Source organism: Stomoxys calcitrans, chromosome 2, assembly GCF_963082655.1.
Source record: "Stomoxys calcitrans chromosome 2, idStoCalc2.1, whole genome shotgun sequence".
Taxonomy (NCBI): domain Eukaryota; kingdom Metazoa; phylum Arthropoda; class Insecta; order Diptera; family Muscidae; genus Stomoxys; species Stomoxys calcitrans.
The window spans coordinates 40,125,672-40,143,472 of record NC_081553.1 but is presented as its reverse complement, the minus strand read 5'-3'; the positions used below and the strand labels follow the sequence as shown (position 1 = coordinate 40,143,472).

The 17,801-nt window shown below is 35.6% G+C and overlaps 1 protein-coding gene across 1 annotated transcript in view; it reads right to left on the bottom strand.

The window, feature by feature from the left end:
- LOC106088732 (CCR4-NOT transcription complex subunit 6-like) overlaps positions 1-17,801 on the bottom strand; it is a 193,398-nt gene that overhangs the window by 166,120 nt on the left and 9,477 nt on the right. Inside the window, exons 2-4 of the mRNA XM_059363787.1 lie at positions 11,683-11,811; positions 11,423-11,609; positions 9,367-9,542 (exon numbers count right to left, since the gene is read on the bottom strand). Of these exons, the coding sequence (XP_059219770.1) occupies positions 9,367-9,542; positions 11,423-11,609; positions 11,683-11,811 (492 nt within the window). The remainder of the gene's footprint in view (positions 1-9,366; positions 9,543-11,422; positions 11,610-11,682; positions 11,812-17,801) is intronic.

The window sequence follows — 17,801 nt, the reverse complement described above, 5'->3', positions numbered from 1 at the left end:
CAAATTGCAAATGCAAATTTTGCCCATGAACATTCTACTAAGGAACAGGGAAAAACTTCTCATATATCAATGAGTGCAGTCTGATTCAAGTTTAAGCTCAATGATAAGGGGCCTCCTTTTTATAGCCGAACGGCGTGCCGCAGTGCGACACCTCTTTGGAGAGAAGTTTTACATGGCATTGTACCTCACAAATGTTGCCAGCATTAGGAGGGGAAAACCACCGCTGAAAAATTTTTCTGAAGGTCTCGCCAGGATTCGAAACCAGGCGTTCAGTGTCATAGGCGGACATGATAACCTCTGCGCTGCGGAGGCCCCCTAAGAATTTTGTCAGTAGCATGGAAATCCCAACTTAAAATTTTCTTATTCGAGGTTAATTTTTAGAGCCGATTACTGGCTTAGGTGTATGTCTATAGTGACATGGGGCAGATTAATATCTGCACCCTCTTTTCAACTAACCTAATTCTATAGACAACATTGTACAAAGGGTCCCGACCGAACCTTATAAACAATTTTGTTAAAATAAAACCATTTTAATTCTATAGACAATTTAGTTTATATTTTATTTAAGAATTCGTAACTGAAAACATTGTTATAAAAAAATTTTCCAAATTTTAATTCTAAAAAAATTTTAAATTTTTTATTTCTGTGGGAACATTTATTTCCATTTAAAATTTTATTTCTTAAATAATTTTTGTAAAAATTATATTTCTTTAGAAAATTTTTACAGAGAATATTCGAGAATTAAACTTAGCTTTTTATTAATATTAAAAAAATGGTTTTAAAAGTAAAATTTTTTTGAGTTTTTTTATTTTTTATTTAATTTTATTATATTTCTAACCTTTTTTTTATTTTTTTATATAAAAAACTAACTAAAAAAAAGATTCGCAAATTTTAATAATAGTTTTTTTACTTTTGTTTTTATTTTACGGCTTGTGTAAGTAAAACTCATTGTATTGATTAAAACTCAAACTCGAGATTCTTTAATTTTTTTTTACTTTTTTTTATTTTTTAATTTTTTAATTTTTTTTTTTTATTTTTTTTAATTTTTTTTTTATTTTTTTTTTTATTTTTTTTTTATTTTTTTTTAATTTTTTTTTTTAATTTTTAAAATTTTTTTTTTTATTTTTTTTTAATTTTTAATTTTTTTAATTTTTTAATTTTTTATTTTTTTAATTTTTATATTTTTAATTTTTTGGTTTTTTAATGTTTTTAATTTTTCTACATTTTTATTTTTCTTATCTTTTTAAATTTTTTAGTTTTAATGGTTTTAATGTTTTTAATTTTTTAATTTTTCTATACTTTTATTTTTGTTTTATTCTTAATTTGTTATGATATTTTAAAACATTCGAAAAATTTTATAATAATTTTTTTTTTAAATTTTGTTTTTACTTTACGGCTTGTGTAGGTAAAACTCATTGTATTGATTAAAACTCAAACTCGATATTCATTAATTTTTTTTTACTTTTTTTTATTTTTTTAATGTTTTTAATTTTTCTATATTTTTATTTTTCTTATTTTTTAGTTTTAATGTCTTTAATTTTTTAATTTTTCTATATTTTTATTTTTGTTTTATTTTTAAAATTTTTTTTTTTAATTTTTTTATTTTTAAAATTTTTTTTTAATTTTTTTATTTTAAAATTTTTTTTTTTAATTTTTTTTTTCAATTTTTTATATTTTCACTACTTTTTTTTAGCTTCTTTTGAAATTTTTGTTAATTTTTTAAAAAAAAATTTAATTAAAAATTTTTTTTTTACCATTTTTATTTTTTTGTAAGCTTTTTATTTCTTTTTATTTGTTAAGCTTTTTTTATTTCTTTTTTTAAGTTTTTATACCCTCAACCATAGGATAGGGGTATACTAATTTCGTCATTCTGTAACTACTCGAAATATGCGTCTAAGACCCCTTAAAGTATATACTCTTGATCGTCGTGACATTTTAAGTCGAACTAGCCATGCCCGTCCGTCTGTCCGTCCGTCTCTCTGTCGAAAGCACGCTAACTTTCGAGGGAGTTAAGCTAGCCGCTTGAATTTTGCACAAATACTTCTTATTAGTGTCGGTCGGTTGGGATTGTAAACGGGCGAAATCGGTCCATGCTTTGATATAGCTGCCATATAAATCGATCTTGGGTCTTGACTCCTTAAGCCTCTAGAGGGCGCAATTCTCATGGGATTTGACTGAAATTTTGCACGTTTCACCTTCAACAACTATGCTAAGTGTGGTTCAAATCGGTTCATAACCTGATATAGGTGCCATATAAACCGATCTTGGATCTTGACTTCTCGAGCCGCTAAAGGGCGCAATTCTCATCCGATTTGGCTGATATTTTGCATGAGGTGTTTTGGTATCACTATGAATATTTTTGCGAAGTATGGTGCAAATCTGTTCATAACCTGATATAGCTGCCATATAAACTGATCTTGGATCTTGACTTCTTGAGCCGCTGAAGGGCGCAATTTTTATCCGATTTGGCTGTAATTTTGCACGTGGTGTTTTGGTATCACTTCGAATATTTTTGCGAAGTATGGTTCAAATCCGTTCATAACCTGGTATAGGTGCCACATAAACCAATCTTGGATCTTGACTTCTTGAGCCGCTGAAGGGCGCAATTCTCATCAGATTTGGCTGAAATTTTGCATGAGGTGTTTTAAAATGACTTCCAAAAAACTGTGATGAGTATGGCATAAATCGATGCAAAACCTGATATAGCTGCCATATAAACCGATCTGGGATCTTGACTTCTTAAGGCTCAAGGGAGAACAATTTTCATCCGATTTAGCACAAATTTTGTACAACGGCTTCTCCCATGGCCATCAACATGCGTGAGCAATATGGTCTGAATCGATCTATAGCTTGATACAGCTTCCATATAAACCGATCTAACGATTTTGCTTCTTGAGCCCCTACAATTCGCAATTCTTATCCGAATGGACTGAAATATTACACAATGACTTCTACAATGTTCAGCGTTCAATTCATTAATGGCCCGAAGACATGCCTTTTTGACAAGTCCTACCGAAGAGTTTGTTGGTACCAAAGGAAATCGAGATTTAGGAAACCAGTCAAATGCTATTACAAAGCAAAAAACACATTTTCTGCCTAAGTTTAAAAAACAAGGGTTTTTTTGTTTTCTATTTGTAATAGAAACCGGGTTCTCTGGTCTGCAACCGGACAACGTCCGATTTTTTATTTTTGTTAATATTTTTTTTATAATTTTTTTATAATTTTTTTTTATAATTTTTTTTTATAATTTTTTTTTTTAATTTTTTTCTTTTGTTTTAGTTTTTTTATTTTTTTTTAGTTTTTTATTAGTTTTTGTTTGATACTTAATATCATCTTAATTTTTCTACTATTTATTTTTTTATTTTTACTTTTTGTTTTCGTTGTTTTATTTCTTTTTATTTAGCTTTTATTTGTATTAACTTTATATTTTATTTGTTTTTTTTTAATTTTTTACCTTTATTTTTTTTATCATTATAATAACCATTTAAATTTTTTTTGTTTTAAAATTTTTTTTATTTATTTCTTTATTTTTTTTTTATTTTTTTGTGTATGAACTCTTTTTAGTACCCTCGTCGCCCTTCATTCACTTCGCATCATTAACTTTATATTAACATCTTGGTTACTTCCATTTCTCTTCATGTTGACTCAAAAGTCAGACTCATGGATGGCATGGTCCCAGTCTGACTGAAGGACGGACATACGGACAGACAGACATATGGACTTGTACTTGTCTGCAAAAGTGTTGAGAGTAGTGTTGCATTACCGCTTCAACAAGTTTGCCGTAAAACACAAATGCTGCCACAAAATAAACAAACAAACAAACCAAAAGACCGTTTTATTTTGTAAATCGAAGTGCTTTTGCTGTTGCATGTTGTCTTGTGTGTGGCGGGTCTTTGCCAAAGATTCCCCCTTTGGCATCAGCAAACAAGATGCATGCAACCCCATCATTTGTTTTGGGTTTTTTCATATATTTTCTTGTTCACTGCAGCATATGATTGCAATAGAGTCAAGGAAAGAGCAAAAAAAAAAACAAAAGGCTAAAACATATGGCACCGCATTTTGTACTCCTTTTCGGCAATATTAACTATAAACGAAAATAAAAATCAACAGCTTTGGCTACTGTGTGTGCTGGAGCGCGCCTGGCACCAAAATGATTCGCTACTTGATGGACGGACGGACAAAAGTTATTGCCACCAACGGCCAGGCAATAACTTTTTATGTTCCTTGCTGCAGCACTCACTCCTTTTCAGATACTATTATGTGGGAGGAAGTAATTTGTTATTGCTTCCTCTGACACCTTCTCACCTTCCCCCACTGCCACCAACAAACAACACAGCTTTTGCAATTGGCCTCACTTTCATTGCATTGCATTCGAGTATTTTTTCCTGCCAATTGCATTTTGGGAGGAGGAACGGAGGCATACTATTTTTGTTTGATGCTAAATTTTGATGTTGGCGTTTTGGGTTTTACTTCTTTTTGCTGCCAAATGGAAATAAATTTGGAAAAAGGAAAAACATACAAATGGGTGAAATCAAAACGGTGTATGTTTGATGGAAATCATGTTAACAACTGGAAAATGTTATTTGATATGTAAGTTGTTTCTTTTTATTAGAGGCAATAATTTTGGAATTTTTCAAAATGAGTTCCGCCACAACGGCTGCAATAAACAATAGAAAATAAATTCCCAAAAAGTAATTTATTTTCTTTTATGACATTTTTTAGTTTTTCTTGACAATTTTATTTCTATAGAAAATTTTGTCAAAATTTTATTTCTATAGAAAATTTTGTCAAAATTTTATTTCTATAGAAAATTTTGTCAAAATTTTATTTCTATAGAAAATTTTGTCAAAATTTTATTTCTATAGAAAATTTTGTCAAAATTTTATTTCTATAGAAAATTTTGTCAAAATTTTATTTCTATAGAAAATTTTGTCAAAATTTTATTTCTATAGAAAATTTTGTCAAAATTTTATTTTTATAGAAAATTTTGTCAAAATTTTATTTTTATAGAAAATTTTGTCAAAATTTTATTTCTGTAGAAAATTTTGTCAAATTTTTATTTCTATAGAAAATTTTGTAATTTTGTCAAAATTTTATTTCTATAGAAAATTTTGTCAAAATTTTATTTCTATAGAAAATTTTGTCAAAATTTTATTTCTATAGAAAATTTTGTCAAAATTTTATTTCTATGGAAAATTTTGTCAAAATTTTATTTCTATAGAAAATTTTGTCAAAATTTTATTTTTACAGAAAATTTTGTCGGTAAACCCCTGACGCTTGTCTTTCATTCGAGTGCAACAGGTCCCGGTCAGTGTTGCTTTTATTGGGAGGAGGGGGTCGTTCTCCCCCACACTTGGACCCAAATGATAAAAACAAATGATTACTCTACTGTCTAAGACCTTCTATTTGAGTTCTTCATTGTCGCGATGTACCGCGATTGTCCGGTTGAAAGGTTCGACATGACCTAGATACTTGGATCGTTATATTAATAATAGATTTGTGCTCTACTGTCATAGGCATTTCATTAAAGTCCCTTATAGCGCCGATCAACCTACATGACCTATTTTGGGGTATTAAGTGGGTGGGGCGGTCCCCAGACTCTTTGTCCCAAATTGGTATACCAAATTCTTAGTCTACTCCCAGAGACTTTTCGTTGAATACCCATTTTGTATACATGTCCGTTTTGGGGGTTTCTGATGTTAGGGAAGCTCCATTGGACCAAATTCTAAAAATAAGGTTTGGTAGAAAAATAGTACGTTTAGCCCCGAAATTGGTATTATTTGGTACTTTCTTCACAAATTGAACTAGAGCTCTGAATTTTGGAACTAAGGTACACTTTGGCAACCTTAATTGGGTGACTACAAGAGTTTTTGGAAATTATTACATTTGGGCACTAAAAAAAAGTACCAACAAGGTACGAAATAAGTAAACTATATAAAGAGCGGATGGATGGAGGTAGATATATGAAATTTGACTTAAAAGATATCGGTTGCAAAAGGATGAGGGTGAAAAGGAAACATGGAAATATAGTACTGGTAACGGGAGAAAACGTACCTTTAGTACCGCAATTGGTACAATTCCTTTTACAGATGGAGCTAGAGGTCTGAAATTTGACATGTAGTTACAACTAGGAGATATGGGATGAGTGACTAAATTATCTATTCACAATTCGTAGATTTTGGTACCAACATTGGTAGCATTTGGAACCTATTTTTTACAAATGGAGCTAGAGGTCTGAAATTTGGCATGCAGATACAACTAGGAAAAATATGATGGGTGACTTTGATTTTTTTTACAATTCGTACATTTAGGAGGTGCCAATATTGGTAATATTTGGTACTTTTTGTGTAGATTGAGTTAGAGGTCTAATTGAGTTAGAGGTCTGAATTTATACATTTGGGTACCAAATTTGGTAACATTTGGTACTTTCTTTACAGATGGAGCTAGAGTTCTGAAATTTGACATGCAGATACAACTAGGAAAAATATGTTGGGTGACTTTGATTTTTTTTACAATTCGTACATTTAGGTACCAATATAGGTACCATTTAGTCCTTTTTCGGTAGATTGAGTTAGAGGTCTGAAATTTGATATATAGGTAAAACTTAGAAATATATGATGGGCGACTAAATGAATTTTTCACAATTCGAAGATTTTGGTACCAAAATTGGTACTATTTGGTACTTTCTTTATAATTGGTCCTAGAGGTCCGAAATTTGGCATGTAGGAACAATCAAGAAATAAATGATGGATGACTACATAATCTATTCAAAATTCGTACATTTTGGTATCAAAATTGGTATCATTTTGTACTTTTTGTTCAAAAGGAGATTGAGGGCTGAAATTTGGCATACAGATACAACTAAGAAATATATGATGGGTGACCAAAAATGTTGTATTAAAAATTCGTTCATTTTGGTACTATTTAGTACTTTCTTTACAGTTGGAGCTAGCGGTCTGAAATTTGGCATGCAGGTACAAGCAGGAAATATAGATAATGGGTAATGATTCATTAAAAATTCGTACATTTTGGTACCAAAAAGTGTAAAATAATACTAAATAGCTGCTGCGACGGGAGACTGCTAAATTAAGCAATTTGACAAACATTATCGCAGTCTTGACTCCTTGTGGCAGAAAACAAACTAATTGTGGTGTAATTGTTACCTCGATAGAATATATTGGGCAACAGGAAGACATTTTTTTCGTATGTTTAGGTACTCAAATGTACAAAATTGTACTTTATTAAAGAACTGAGTTAAAGCTGGGATAAAAAGTGCACCTTAACTATAATTTTATAAATTTTGGGTCACCAGAAGATTATTCAAAATAGTTTATACAGATAGTAAAACGTATAATGGTACGTTCTTATTTTTTTTATTTTTAATTTTTATCCTAGGTTTTCTTCTATGAAAAAAAATTGTCAAAAGTCCACTCCCCCTCTCTTCTACCGCTTGGCAAAAAACCCCAACTCATAAACGCTGAAGAAAAACAATTTAATTTTCATTTCACTTTACACAAGAAGAAAATTGCAGTTAATTGAAGCGACAGCAATTTATTCGATTTAAACTTTAAACAACACCACCACCGCACTATTGTCGAACGATAGATGGATGGGTGTAAAGCATCATTGGAGGTGATCACTTCACTTCATGGCATGCCATGGCATACGTTTTCAATCCTTAGACATACATACATAGTTGAGGAGTAAGTGCAACACACTCTCACTTCTTCTTTATGGCATCTTCAAGCATTTGTTCATACCTTAGTCTGTCTGTCCTTCCTTCATCGTTTGTTTGCTGTTGTTTGTCAACGGCAACCCCATCATCATTCACTCCAGTTTGGAAATTGTTGTTCAAATGCCATCGTGGCCATTTCTTTTATGATAGGGAGAGTTTGTAAATAATGATTTACGAGATTATCAAATGCATGGCTGGGGCTTTCAGGAGAAGGTGGAGAGACGTCCTGTCTTTGCTTTATTTCACTAGGCTGTTGCCAAAGAGTTGGCTCCCATTGCCGGCTGCTGCTGATGCTACAACTCCTTCGATGTACGTTCGGTTCGGTGTGCCATTGTCGTTGATTATCAATTATTTGATCTCTTCATGTTATTTATGGTGGCGGTAATTTGATTAAATGTATCCCATAGATTTCATATCAAAAGAAGAAAGCGAAATTTATCACAACCGGCTAGCTTCAGCTACACAATCTACAATCAAGCCATACCATCTGTCCGTCCTTCAGTTGTCTTTTTGTTTTTTTTTTTTTTTTTTGGTTAGCTGCTTGATAGAGCGCCATCCATGCTTTTTGCCTATTGTCGTAATCACAGAAATTGTTGATGGCATGTGACTTCAATTCGCCATACCACTCCACTTTCGATTGAAAAACAAAGATCGAAAAGTTGCATATTGAGGACTATGCAAAGTTTCGAATCAAAGTGAATAACAAAGAAGATCGAAACACACAACTATTGATAGTAATTTTAAAATGTTGTTGTTGTTGTTGTTGTAGCAGTGTTATACACCGGGGCGGCAGCCTTGCCGATGAAGAACTTCATCGGGTCAATCCGGTACCTACAACCGGCTGCCATGGGATTGCAAAATTTTTGTAATTCATTGTGGTGACATAAAGGGTTACTAGTAATGACGCTAAAATCCAGTCGGAATGTTTCTTTTTATATTGAGAGAGAAGAAAATGACAAAAACTCAATGAAAAATCAAAAAGCGTCATCTATTGGAGATGATCGAGACTACACTTAAGGAACATACAATTTTGTTGTTTTCTTTTTAATCATTGTTTATAATGCATGAAATAAATCGAAAAGTTTTAGCCCATCCAGAGAAGGTTAGGTTCGATCGGCAGTCTATTTTGCTAAACAGACTCACTTAGTCTATTTTTGGCCATTATGATGATGTAGCGACAGACCAGGTCTCTGGTGTGGATCGAACACACGCATTGATAATCCGAGCCTGCTACCAATTCGGCTACCGGGGCGACACAGAAAAAACTGTCAATATTCTGCAGCGCCATCTATTGGAGGGTAGCACTGCTTAAATTCATCAAACCTACATTTCTTGACTTTCAACAGGGCTGTGAACCACGATTTAGACAAAATTTTGCAATAACAATTTTACATTCGAATAAAGCCTCAACGCCGATTGCAACTGTTGTCAAGGAAAGTTTTACCCGGATATACCCCAAAAATTTGGCTGACCTCAAGGTTTTAGCATTTCTCACAAAACCTTATGTTCATGACATAAGGCTCATGTATTCCTCGAATTATTTTATCATGGACATTGATAGATTAGAGATATGAATTTTTCAAGTTTTTCGTTTTTAAATATTAAAAAAATTATGAAATTTTGGTACTTACTTGACAAATTATCCAACATATACGTCAATAGTTTCTGTGTACCATTCGGTTCATTGTAGATTGAGAGAAATTCTTTTTGTAATGGATTGCCCATTAAACCCAAAACATGCAAATGAAATAATTTGCCAATTTCATATGGCAATACACGGAGAAAATTATTGTTTAGTAAAAGTTCTCTGCAAGGAAAAAAAGATATGAAAATGGAAATTTAATAGGGAGTATAAAACAGTGCTAGAGAGGTAAATCAAAGTTCAGAAATCAAATTAAAAACAAATTTGTGTCAATATTAAAATAGGTTATCGCTTGGAGCAGCGGAGGCAGTTTTGGCAAAATTAAGATACGGTTATCGCTTGGAGGAAGCATTGGCAACGATGATGCTACATTTAAACAGTCAAAAACCAATCCAGCGGCAGTGACTGTCCAGAAGGGTGGCCAGACTAGCAAAAACATCACAGGCAGAATACTTCAAACGGGATGCACCAGATGACAATGAGCACCACACGGGTTGCAACTCTCAGCTCCGATTTGTGTGGTGTTCTTCGTCATTACGAAAAGCTCCGCGGAGTGATGGCGTCCACTGGTTTCGGATGATATGATGCTCCATATACGGAGTTGCCATAACGTTCCCGCGGCGATGTTATTGTTATTGTACAAATGTACTGTAGACTGTGATCGGTCCTATGAACCGGAACGAACTTGCTCACCTATGGAGCCTGACGAGGATCTCCACTTTCACATATAAATGTTGCTACAACAGCAACAATAAATGCAAATGATACTATGCATGAAGAGGAAGAAGCGAGCAAATTAAACTACACAAAGATGGTGGAAGAGTTCGTGTCACCCTGCAGCTACCAAATGGGAATGTTTGCAAATCGAGGACTCCAACCCCTCTTAAGAGAAGAAAGACGAAGGCTAGCATGACGGCAGCATTAACAATCAGGCAATCCCAAGGCGGCCGGTTGTACGTACCGGATTGACCCGATAAAGTCCTTCATCGGCAAGGGCTGCCGCCTCAGTGTACAACACACTGCTAAACAACAACATTAACAATAAGAAGGTTTTTCAATGAGGTCGTTAAAGCATACCTAATGATTGCTCTTGTGAACGGCAAGAAAGTTTGGGTTGTAACCCTTCACCACGGCGGTATGGGGCAGAGTTGAATCCAAGTTGGCTGCATTTGTTACGGAACATGCGCTTAACCTAAAGGGATCTCCCATATAGTATTTCGAGGTTCACCGTGGTTTAAGAGTCAATGCATTTAGCATGGACGAATCCTCGAATAGGGTTTCTGATAGAAGTATAGCAAAATTTAGCGATGCGTGGCTTGATATCGACCTGAAGCTTATCCCGCCATAGAAAATTCCAATAAAACCACGAGTCAGAATTTAGTGGCGATGGACAATAGCGTTCCTATGGACGACTGGATCGAGTTATTCGATGAAATATAATCAATCGGTCTATATAGCGGCTATATATAACTAAAATTCGATTTTGAGATCAGAAGATCAGGTTTATATACAAAGAATACAAAATCATCAAAAATTATTTGGAATATATTTTCATGTCCAAGATATGGGCAAAATTATAAATACCCAAAAAAGGTATTTATTGGGTATTCACCCAATAAATACACAAGCGTTGGGTATTTACCCGGTAGAAACCCATCTCTACATATCTGCCGAAATATGGTCATTTGTATCATATTCGTCGCATATTCTTTCTCCTAAACTGTTAAACAGAAAATGCCGCTCCATTTGCAGCCGCTATATCAATGTGACTAACGCCTGCAGCCCATTTAAATGAACAACTCGGGTGAGAAATGTACCTTTGAACACCGAAGATCCAAGGAAGACAAAACTATATAAAAACATTTCCATAGAAAATTTTACCGAAATTGGTTTTCATAAAAATGTCGTCGTCCTTGTAGACCCCCTTTGTCATGAAAGGGCTCATTGACTTTAAATTAGTTTTCTTACTACTTACCTTAATTGTATTAATTCACCCAACTCGGCAGGTAGACTACGCAACTTAAATTAGTTTTCTTACTACTTACCTTAATTGTATTAATTCACCCAACTCGGCAGGTAGACTTCGCAACTTATTACTGGATACATCTAATGTGCGTAGATTCACCAATAGGCCAATGTCAGCCGGTAAACGCAGCAAATGATTATCATTTAAATATAGAGCGGTTAAATGTTCAAATTCCCACAGAGAAGGACTTATGTTACGGACGCAACCTATAAAGAGAAACCCAAAGATATAAAAATTAAAAACCATATTCCAAAAGCTCCAGAAAAAACGATTGCTTACCAGTTATTTCAATGCCTGTCCAATTAGATTTTTTGCCAGCAGCCACATCTTCGGGTGACATAAAGATCTGTTGTCTACGATTTGCACTTTCATACTTGTCCTTGTTACGAGACATTTTATAGAGGTTGCCTGGACGTGGTGATGAAATGATACAAAATGCATGGATTAGCTAAAACTACAACAATGGGGCATGGAGCTTCGATGGATAGCTGCTACAGTGAAATGCAAAGCGGTTTGAGGAAATGATTTTTTGATTTGATTTTTGGCGTGCCTTTTGTGACAATTTCAAGAGCTGTTAATCTACATTCTAGGAACATAGAGTATGCCGAGTGTCCCCTTAAATTGATCGTTAGTCATCTCTTTTTTTTTGGCTAGGGAAACTGTTGGTAAAAAGTTTACAGTGCAAAATGATTATGGGTGGATATGCGCGTGGAAAAGCATTCACAAAATGTAAATTTTTGTATTGGATTTTAAGCTAATGACCAGCAGCATTTCAGCCTAAGTTTATGAAGATGTGCATTAAGCGATTTGGAAAAAGAGAATAAAGTTTGTGCGATTAGTATGGAACATATTACAACTTTTTGTTTTCAGTGCTTAATATCATGTCTAAAACAAGCGTTTATATGTAGAACGGCAAAAGCGATTTTTTTAAATTTCTCCTCAGCATATAGTATAACTACAAACTAAAGCTGTCGCTTAAATTTGCATCTAAATGATCTAAAGCTAGGGATATGGACAGTTTTTCTACACAGGCTTGATCGCCTTTTTGCTACATTCTATAAACCCTTTACATAATCCACGTTCAATGCAAAAATGTATATATATCTTTGGGCAGAAATTTGTACATGCCTTCTATGCATGGCATAGTACCTAACAAAAGTCACCAGCGTTATGAGGGGAAAACCACCGATGCCCAATAAATTGAATGGTGAACAACGTGGAGCTTTCCACGGAGATATATTCATCGCATACATGGTATAGAGCCGATAAACAAAAATTCCGCCCACCCTATCGTACAGACCTAAAAGGGTACTTTTTCTCATCAATAGTTCAAATATTTGAAGCACAACTACCCTTTCAATAGTCAGGCATCAACATGAATTTCGTAAATAACATGGCTTGACGAATGCTTTGGCCGCTATCACCGCACATAATAGCCAAGGTCTGAAACTAATCAATCCAAGTCATACAACGGTTCTGTCTATCGATATTTTTTTTCTAAATATCGGTTAATATAGGGTTGCCCAAAAAGTAATTGCGAATTTTTTAAAAAAAAGTAAATGCATTTTTAATAAAACTTAGAATGAACTTTAATTAAATATACTTTTTTACACATTTTTTCTAAAGCAAGCTAAAAGTAACAGGTGATAACTGACAGAGGAAAGAATGCAATTACAGAGTCACAAGCAAAATTTGTCAACGCCGACTATATGAAAAATCCGCAATTAATTTTTGGGCAACCCAATATTTTTCCTCTATCGATAAAATAATTTGTTTTGCAAAATGTAACAAAAATAAGAGATCCGAAACTAAATGTAGCCTTTAAGATACATTGCGCCTATAGAGGGCGCAATTTTTATCCGATTGTGTTAAAAAGTTGTACTTTGATTTTTTTCTTAACTTCATTAAATTTGGTTTTGGTTTCGTCTGTTGTTGTTGTTGTAGCCACATTCGCATGTGCAAGTAGCGACTTTCGTCCAACCCTTCTAGGTGAACAAGTTCGTTCCGTTCCATGGGACCAATCGCCGTTGGAACATGATGGCCATTGGTTATTTAAAGGCGCCAATACCTCGCCTTGTCATATCCAGCATCATAGGCACTCAGTATTTATGCAAGAGCCAGTGCCACCCAGCCTCTCACTGAGACTCTCCACTTGATACCGCTGATTGTCCGGTATCAAGTGGACAATCAGCGGTGTGGACGCGCCAAGTTGCTCCCAGCTACGCTTCTTGTGATAACGGTGACACCACTCAATTCGGAGCTCAAATTTTGTTATCCCGTGCCGGGTCTATGCATTGATATTGCTTATATATAAATCGATCTCCTGATTTTTTACTTCTCATTTTTGTTTAAAATATAGGTAATGGGAAATTACTGATAGTATCGATTTTTATTATTAGCAAATGCAAATTTTGCCCATGAAGATTCCACTAAGGAACAGGGGCAAACTTCTCACATATCAATGAGTGCAGTCCCATTTAACTTTTAAGCTCAATGATAAGGGACCTCCTTTTTATAGCCGAGTCCGAGAGACTTGGAGAGAAGTTTTACATGGCATAGAACCTCACAAATTTTGCCAGCATTAGGGGGGGAAAACCACCGCTGAAAATTGTTTATGATGTTCTCGATAGGATTCGAACCCAGGCGTTCAGCGTCATAGGCGGATATACTAACCTCTGCGCTACGGTGAATTCCGTATTTTATTATTAGAAATATCGAAAATACCGAATGTTGCGATTATCGATAATTTGTCAACTCTATTCTCTTGGTACTTGTCCCTATGTCAACATCTCCCTTCACCTGTCGAGAATGCAACGTTAGATAGCGAATTACGTTCATGGCATTTGCCGCAGCTTACACACGTTAAAAACGTCTGCGGTGGCCTAAACGTCTGCAAATTTGCCAAGGAACATTCAATAAGTTATAGGGGTCAAGAATTATCTGTGTGGTCACTAGTCGTTAGTGGAATTTAGAGGTAAAAAGTCGAAACCCCGTAGAATATAACTGGGTTTTTTCCCAAGGCGGGGTTATATCTCCGGCACTATTTAACCTTTACCTATCCTCTATTCAGGGACATGGTGCTCTTTAGATATCAGGCATTTTTTTGTACTGCGGGGTCCGCTGGCGTGGGACGACTACACGCAATTGGTGACGCGACGGACAATGTGCCGGGCGGATATTTCTTCGATGGCGACCTGGAGGTTGTCTTCCGGTGCAGGCTTCTTTGGTCCCTCTGTCTACACGGATGGGTCCAACCGTGATGGGGGCACCGTGGCAGGGGTTTTTGTTGAATTCCTAGGAATTTGGGAATCACATATACTTCTGTATGGATGGAGTGTCTTTCAGCCCGAGGTTTTCGCGATCCTTAGGTCCTTGAATGTGATCCTGAGTCAGGAGCGGACTCAGGATCATCACTCTACGGGAGATCTAATGACATTTCTGTCGGAACGTTGGAGTAGCTCTATCCATCAGTTTGGTGAGAGTAAGGTCGTGGCTCTGGATATGTGTTCCAGGGATATTCGTCTTCTTATAGCTGATGTCAGGATGTTCACCAGGAATACAAGACTTGCCAGGAACTCACATCCGTTTGTAATTGATTGGCCAGTCGACCGAACCATCCATTACCGAGAAAATTCATTTTTCGCCCGAACCATTGGTATGTAGAATCGACCCGCGGCTAACGTCTTTCCCTCCAACATTGACGTTCAGAAATTTAAGACGAATATCAATAAACACTACTCTTTCCTCCCTCCCAACCTTAACTTTCCTAATTGCCTGTGCAATGCACTGCATATATATGGGAATACAGCACTTAAATTATATAAACACATTTTCAAAAAATTTAAGTGCTTTTTACTCTTTTTTACAATTTTTGTTACGCTATTGCTGTCAAATTGTTGGCATCACTGTCACGGTGTTCAGCGCCGCCTGACTGACCAGAATCCGAGGCTTATCGGGAGATGCAAGGAACGTTTAGGACGTTTGGAGCTTGCAGTCAGATTCCGCTGGGTTTGGGACATCAGGGGTGGCTGGTAACGAAGCGGGAAGATAAGGATTTCAGCAGATTCAGTGGATTATGGGTGAACACCTCTTCTCTTCATTGAGGTCTCTGCAGTCGTTTGACACCCGATTCATTCTGGAATTCTACAAGGGTCTGGTATGGTTGACGGGGCAGGCCTCTAGTCGGTGAGACTTCTTTCGGTCTCTATGTCGGCTTTTTAGTTTCTACTCATATTTATACCCCACACCACCACTGTGGTACAGGGTTTTTGTTGTAGTTGAAGCAGTGTGTTGCACACTGAGGCGGCAACTCTTGCCGATGAAGGATTACATCAGGTCAATCCGGTACGAATTGATAAGTATACCGATTGACTCAGAATCACTTTCTGATTCGATTAAGCTATGTCCGTCTGTCCATGTTAATTTGTGTACAAACTACAGGTCGCAATTTTGGTCTAATAGGCTTAAAATTTGGTACGTCCATGTTTTTTGGCCGAGAGACGTAGCCTATTGAAATTGAAAAAAATTAGTTCAGATTTAGATATAGCTCTCACTTTGTATTATAGTGTAGGTGTATGATATTATACAGTCGGCTCCGACCGACATTTGCTTTTCCTTACTGGTTTTCTATTGGCTTTCGTTTCTCTCTTCTCGCCCCTTCCTTTTCTTACTAGGATAAAAAAATTTCCCTAGTGGCCTCTGAGTGAAGTGGTTGGCAATTGCGGTTACCAGGCGAGTAGCCTTTAACCTAACCTATCCTCTATTCCATTGAGTTTGTATCTATGCGGATTGTACGATCGTGGTTTCACCTAACCAATGGCTTCTGGACTGTCATCGCGGAGACCAATTGAAATCATCAACTTGTGGATAGGTATCCATCACCCATAAGCCTTAAGGTGGATCTACATGATCTAGAGCGTGAGATTCAGCCCTACAAGAAAGAACCTCGAGATCAACATCCATGCAGACACGGTAACAGGTGAATAGCTACTGGCTGAATTTGCCCCTTGAACGAACGAATTGCCCCCATTGCACATGAAGAAATTTTCAGTTTTTGCGTTCATATAAAAAAACGTCCAAAGAAGTTGACAAATGTGACCAATTTTGGGAAGCAGGGTTACCCTTTTGAATTTTAAAATGGTCGCACAAAAAGTAAATTTTTCTTAAAAAAAAATCGCACAAAAAAGTCGTTTTCTCAAAAAAATAGTCGCATAGTCTGAGAAAGGCAATAGTCGCATAGTCTGAGAAAGGCAAGTGAATGCGGGTTTTTGAAGTCGTATACCATAGTGGAAAAAAATCCATGTCTGTGTCTGGTTTCTCTGCAAAAGTAGAAAGACTTTGCAGTGTGACATTAGCTGACACTTGAACTTCAGCAAAAATAGAGAAGAACGTTTTTAGACCAAAAAGCGAGAAAATCTGTCAAGTGATCTTCGACCTTTACCTCTTTGCCTTTAGTAAAATTGAGAGAAATCCTTTCTATTGTACGTTCTCTTATGAGAATCAAAGAAGTTGCTACAGCCAGAAAGTCATGCGAATAAACACCTGGCGGATCACACAGACAGAAAACATCAAAATTAAGAGCCGAGCCAGATATCTCGTAAAGCAGTTTGAAAGTAAAGAAGAAACTACGAGACAGACACGCTTTGGGATTTTTTCCCCGTTCAGTTAAAAATATTTTTCTACAAATTGTATAAACATTTAAGCAAAAAGTCGTAAAAAAGTGTTAATATTGAAATGTCGCATAAGTCATTTGACTCCCAAAAGGTCGGAAATCCAACTTTAAGCCTAGCCGACATCGACTTTTCGTCCGAACAGCTGTTAAAAAGCATTATGAAAAATGGTGACGAAGAAAATGCATTTAATTGCAAATGTAATGAAATGTCATGAAATGGTCAACAATCGACTCTGCTTCAACACTGTTGTTATTATGCCCTCCACCATAGGATGGGGGTATACTAATTTCGTCATTTTGTTTGTAACACCTCGAAATATGCATATAATACCCCATAAAGTATATATACTCTTGATCGTTATGACATTTTAAATCGATCTAGCCATATCCGTCCGTCTGTCCGTCGAAAGCACTCTTATTTTCCGAAGGAGTAAAGCTAGGCGCTTGAAATTTTGCACAAATGCTTTTCGGACCATGTTTACTCCGCTATGTATGGTTCAAATCGGTTCATAACCTGGTATAGCTGCCATATAAACCGCTCTTGGATCTTAACTTCTTGCGCCGCTACAACTGCTTCTCCCATGATCTTCAACATACGTGTCGCATAAGGTCTGAATCGATCTAAAGCTTGATACAGCTCCCATAAAAACCGACATCCCGATTTTGCTTCTTGAGCCCCTACAAGGCGTAATTTTTATCCGAATGGACTGAAATATTACACAATGCC